Source organism: Pyxicephalus adspersus, chromosome 11 (assembly GCF_032062135.1).
Source record: "Pyxicephalus adspersus chromosome 11, UCB_Pads_2.0, whole genome shotgun sequence".
Taxonomy (NCBI): Eukaryota; Metazoa; Chordata; class Amphibia; order Anura; family Pyxicephalidae; genus Pyxicephalus; species Pyxicephalus adspersus.
Genome location: NC_092868.1, coordinates 57411765 through 57417760, shown reverse-complemented (window position 1 = coordinate 57417760; position 5996 = coordinate 57411765). Strand labels below are relative to the sequence as shown.

The 5996-nt window shown below is 43.6% G+C and overlaps 1 protein-coding gene and 1 long non-coding RNA gene across 2 annotated transcripts in view; both read right to left on the bottom strand.

Annotated features, from left to right (window-relative positions):
* LOC140340596 (uncharacterized) overlaps nt 1–2261 on the bottom strand; it is a 9455-nt gene extending 7194 nt beyond the window's left edge. Inside the window, exon 1 of the long non-coding RNA XR_011922677.1 lies at nt 2007–2261. This is a non-coding gene — a long non-coding RNA (uncharacterized lncRNA). The remainder of the gene's footprint in view (nt 1–2006) is intronic.
* A 2736-nt stretch (nt 2262–4997) lies between these two features.
* Nucleotides 4998–5606, bottom strand: LOC140340294 (heat shock protein 30C-like). Its single transcript, XM_072425351.1, has one exon. The coding sequence runs from the start codon at nt 5604–5606 to the stop codon at nt 4998–5000; it is 609 nt and encodes a 202-aa protein (XP_072281452.1).
* Between the last annotated feature and the right edge of the window lie 390 nt (nt 5607–5996).

Sequence of the window (5996 nt, the reverse complement as noted above, 5' to 3'; positions counted from 1 at the left end):
GGGGGGGGGGGGGGTATTGTCTGTCCTGGTCTGACCTCTAAACTATGAGCAGGGTGCTGCCCAATGCACAACTCCGCTACTGCTGCTGCAGCATCCACATATGATTATGACTCCATTATAAGACTCGTTCCTCATCATTACACAGGGGGTCCCAGAACATCCCCTGAAAATGGAGAATTAATATGCAAAAAGAAATCAACCCACAATCGCCACAAGTAACAAGCGCAATGCTTTAGGACTCATATATCACGTCACATATTTGCAGCGATGTGCGGGAATCTCACGTGTTGATACGACGCAGTGACGTGTTAATCAATTTTGTTGCCCTGAAATGTTTTTAGTGCAAACTAAATGCATGCGTCTCCTTAAAACATGCGTCCAACACGTCTTTCAAGATGGCGGCGCAGCATGTGGCTTTTCCCCCTTGAATATCGGGGAGGCAGATATAAGGTCACATGACCCAGGCTTTTAGATGAATGCCATGCTTCGGGCAGATTGCGGCGCCCACGTGACTCCAGCGACTCCTTGCAATGACATTGGCTATGGCTCACATAGAATGCAATACACCAAGCCCAGAATTCCCCTCCCTGGGTCCAATCCCACCGATTCAGCCCGGTTTACTGGACCAGAAACATCATGTGGGTGCAAGTTCTAGATTTACGTTCTTATTGTACGCATGCACAAGATTTGATTGGCGCAGATCCCGGAAAGCTGGTGGAATTGACCCAACATGTCCCCACCAACATTTTCCAGCACATGCTGGCCATAGGGGAGACCATCGGCCTGGACGGCCATATAAGCACACATTACTATTCATGCAGCCAAAAAAAGGGGCAATCAGGGAGAACAGAGGGACAGACCTAAAGTAGATCTAAAGCAGATTGTACAATCTGATTGCATTGTATATGGAGCCTCTGAATGCTTTTTAATGTTCTAATTAAGTAAAATATTAATACAGCATGGTCCGTGTGATCATTAGGCATTGTAGCTGTATTTAGTAGACATGGGCCAGGGGACAGAGCGGACAACATGGCCTCTTCCCCAACAAAACACAAAGCGACGTGTCGATGCAGCCGCACACACATCAGATTACACCGCCCGCCGTTATTCATTCACCCAGATTAGCTCTTAATCTGTGACATCAGAAGCAGCAACATCTGGACCCCCCCCCCCCCGCCCCCGCCGCGGAGGACAAGGCCAAAAAACTGTAACCTTCACCGAGATTTTAGGACAAATGACATTTAGGGTTTCCCTAGAGAATGTTTGCGTCATTCATACAATCCGGCTTTATCGACTTAACCGACATTTATAGAAGCTGTTTTATCTTTTGCAGAAAAATATCATCAACGTATCTATGACAAGAAAGACAATTTAAAGCATGCATATGTAAAATGTCCCAACGTACGGGGAGAAACCCCCAGGGGCCACAGATACCCATCATAGCTCAATCACCCGTTCACCCATGATCAGTTTCACACAAGACGACATTCGTAATTTGTGTGAATCTGACTGCCGTTCTGGGGATTTGCTGCCAATTTACCAAAATTGGGAAAAAATTTAGCAAGGTTGAATGTTAAAAAAACCCCAAAATCGGCCCTATTGAGTTGTTTGCTGTTCTGCGCTCTCTGTGGTTGTTTTTCCTAAATGCTCATTTTTGGAATTCGGGTATTGCGGTGAAATGATCAATCTGCGTTCCGTAATCATTGATCCAATTTTGGAAACGGGAAAATTTTCGGTGACTTCAGATCTGCCTGGCACAGAAACAGTTAAACCACGGCAGCTCGTTATGTAACCCGGCACGCTCCGGCTTCTTGTAATACAAACTGAGACGGGTATATTAGGCAATTTTTTTAGAAATTTGGGCAAATTTGTAGACTGTATGGCAAAAAAAAAAAAATTCTAATTTTGGCGACAAGGATTTACATTTGGGGTTGATGTTGGGTTTCACCAGCGCCCCCCCAAAAATTGGGAATTAAACTCCGCAGCCATTACCGAGGGCCACTCACCATTTTTCCATGGCCACCTTAAGTTCTGCGCAGGGATTTTCCGCCGGTGCTGCAGTCCCTTCCTCCACGGTCGGCGCTGACGCTTGGCTCGCACCGTCGGACATGTTGGATGGGTCTCGTTAGGAAGAGCCGGTCAGACGCAGCTGGATCTGGATGAGTGGATTATGTGACGCCGGATTTGCCTCCCCCCGTCCGGGTCTCTATGTGTCACAGGCAGTGGACTGAAAGAATTTGTGTCACCCTGACAGGAGGTTCAGTAAAGCCGGCCCATTTCCAGGGAGGAGAGATAAAAGAAGGGGGGGGGGGGGGGGGGGGGACGCCCAGGGGACGCCCAGGGGACGCCCCGTCAGGGCTTCTCCATTAACTTTACCTAATTCACAAAAAACAAAAATTGGTTGGGGTCACGGATGACTCTAAGGAGTTAACTGGGAATTAATCAGTAACAGTCAGGTGGAGGAGACGCCACAAAACTTTCCCATAAGCAAAAAACGGAGAACGTGTGGTGAGGTCACACGTGTGCCAGATTCTGATAATGCCCCATGGACCCTTCAGATGTAATCAGCTAAATAAATCCCAGGTGCATCAAAGCTTAAAGTGGTCAGTGGCTTACAGGTGGTTCTCTTTATAAAGCAGCCACTGCCCCCTGCCATCCTACTGCAGATGGAGCCTTGCACAGTGTTTGGAAGCAGGAGTCTCTCTGCAGAGGTCAGACACACCCTCTGCCAATTTTTAAAGCCCATGCTTGCTGCTGATTGGAGAGATCTGACTCAGGGGGTGTGGCAGACCTGCAATGCATGGGCCCTCCTCTTGGCTTATCTGTTCACACTGTGGTTATTCTATAATGGAACTCTTTTGGGAAATGTCATGCAGTTGCAACAATAAATCTTCTTAATTAGGATCTACTGTCTCATCTCTGATGGTCCATTTGGAGACCCCCTAAAATACCCGTACACATACTGAGATGCCCTCATTGTTGTGTTAGTTTTAGATTTGGAAGCTCCAATGGGAACACCTGTAAGGATTTATCCTGACTGGACAGATTTACTCTCACTTCCTGTTGTATCTTTCTACTTGCATCTGAATTAAATATATTTCCTGGCAGAATTTATTAGGAGAGGCTGCTATTGCACCCCATTCTGAAAAAAACTAACTGCCTGGCTGTCAGTGAGCCCCCCCCCCTTTCATATTGTCCCAAACAAGCAGCATGAAAAGTCAGAAAATACAGAGCTCCGGGGCAAAGTATTTATTCCAGGCGCATTCTGCGCACCTCCCTCCAGCCAGGTAACTGGCATTTTTTAATAGGAGCAGCGTATTTTTCCATATAGTTTTTACTGTGCGGTACCAGTGCCCTCTCCTGGTGAGAGCTGGTAGTGCAGGACTTACTCTGTCCCTGAAGGCTGCCATCCAAATATAGAAGACATGTTAGTGTAACCGATTACTTATCACCCATAAATATCTTCTATGAATCTGTAACCAAATCATTACATTATATTTGCTTATTACACCAATGACTTCAAGCCAAATATATCAACCAGGGGTCCTCAAGAGGTTCCTGGGGGTTCCATGAGCAATAAGCAGTTTGCACCTCTCAGGTCAGTGTAAGTGACCCCAATGATGGCTATCTGTAAGGGTGACATTCTTCCCACTGGCCAGCAATGTAAGAGGAATTCTTCACACTGACCACCACACTAATATACTGTGAGCTGTGGGTATAGGAATCATATAAGTACAGCGCTGCATAATATGTTGGCGCTATATAAATCCTGTTTAATAATAATAATAATAATAATAAGGGATTCTCCTAAAGTAAAAAGGCTGAGAATGGCCGATTTAAAGTATTTACATCACTTCTGTGTTGCTGTTCCCAGCTTGTTTGCTCTCATTAGTGCAAGAGACGGATATCTATCTATCTATCCCTCTATCTATCTATCCATCCATCCCTCTATCTATCTATCTATCTATCTATCTATCTATCTATCTATCTATCTATCATCCATCTATCTATCTATCTATCTATCTATCTATCTATCTATCTATCTATCCCTCTATCTATCTATCCATCTATCTATCCATCTATCTATCTATCATCGTACAGCCTCTTCCATGCCGTCTGCTGATATGACCTGCGTGTGTTAACATCTGAGGGAAGGATTTTGTTGTCGATCTGGATGTTCTAATTTGGGAAACCAATGAGAGGACTATTTGTAATTGATAATTTTAATTGAATTACGTAAATATTGAAACTGAATATGAAATGTATCATTGTTGATTGTTATATGATTCTAGGCAATTTTGTTCCTGAAGAAGCGGACGTTTGATCTGCAAAACGCGTCGAACTTATTTACGCCTGAGATCCAACCTAAAAGTGATCTAAATCTGTAATGATATTATCAATGGTTGTTTCATGATTGTTTTTTAAATATTGTTTCTTAATAAATGGAATTTTTAATATAATTATGGGGTATCTGATCTAATGAATGTTAATACCTGTCCCGAGTTGATTTCCTCAAACAAAGTTTGTAGTAGTGTCAATATTAAATATCATCTATTGATCCTCAATTACCTATCATCTACCAATCATCAAATAGTATCTATAAATCAACTATCAACCATCAAATGTTTTCTATTAATCATTCATTGATCATTATCTATCCTTCTATTATCTATCAATCATCGAATAATATCTATATACTGTAATAATAATTTCTTGATAAGTAAATATTATTTATCTATTTATTAACCATCAAACATTACCTCTATTTATTGATCATTAATATTACCTATCATCTATTGATCACTAAGCATGATCTATGTATTTATCTATCATTCATCACACATGTTAAATACGCATTGTATAATAATTGAGTGAATAATTATGGATCTCAGGCGTTTACCATGAAAGATTTATTGATTCACAGGCACAGAACATTCCGTAGCTTCCCAGAACAGATGATTGACAGATTATCAGGAATTTCAGGTTATGAGTGTCTATTATTGATAAGGAAATGATTCTCTTGAGATTCCCCGTCTTGAATGCAATGCCCATTTTGAGTCCACCATGATGGGGATGTGTATGACTCTATTGACTGGCATGATTCTGTATTTGGCCTCAGGCTGTGCCAGCCGAGGTGCCCGAAAATGGAGTCTGCCATCCCTGGACATGGAGCACAGCACGTCTCTGGGATTCACATCTTCTGGAAGATCGGCTTCTCTGTGCCACTCTCTGTGTTCTTCAACAATTCCACCATCTGGTGTCTCCTTTTTTTCGTTGTGTTGGCCCACCACAATCAGTTTCCTTCCTTCTGCTTTTACTGTGAGTTCTTCAGGAGGAATTCGGTCAACATCCAAGGAGAGCTCAAAGTCCCCCTTCCACTGCCTGCTGGGGAACATTTCTGCCGGGGTGGCAAGGGGTCCACTCTGAATTGCCAGGTGGTGAGGGGGGATCTGGCACACTTGCTGCATCCATTGCATTCTCCTCTCCACATCTTGGGTCATTCTTTGCATGTCCTCTTCCAGTTGTTGCTGAAGGATCTGCACATCTTGGTTTGGATTTAAGGAATGGATATCACGGTAGGGCCCATAGTGCCTGTGAGGGAACATCTCAGCTCAGGTTTCCTCGGAGCTTCTGATCACCTTGGGTGGTGATAATCATCTGTTCTGCCTGTTCTATCTCTGGTTCCTTATATATTCTCCTGTCCTAGCTCTGACCTTATGTTCTCTGTGGATATAATGAGAAAGGGAGGTGGTGACTTGCTGCACATGAATAATTTAAGAGATTACAATGGGCTCTACCCAAGATGTCTCACCTGAGAATGTGGCAGAGCAACAACTGGAACCAGGTTGATGGGTGGTGTGCTGATGGATCTCTAGATCTGTGGGAATGGCAACATTCAACTGGCCACATTCCCACCCATGAAATGCCCCAAGGGACCCCTTGCATTATTAATGGAGAAAAAAAGAAAGACTGGAGCACCACAAGAAATTTGACAT

Coding starts and splice junctions, on each gene's coding strand:
- LOC140340294 (XM_072425351.1), bottom strand. CDS start 5,606: ATGTTCCCTCACAGGCACTATGGGCCCTACCGTGATATCCATTCCTTA.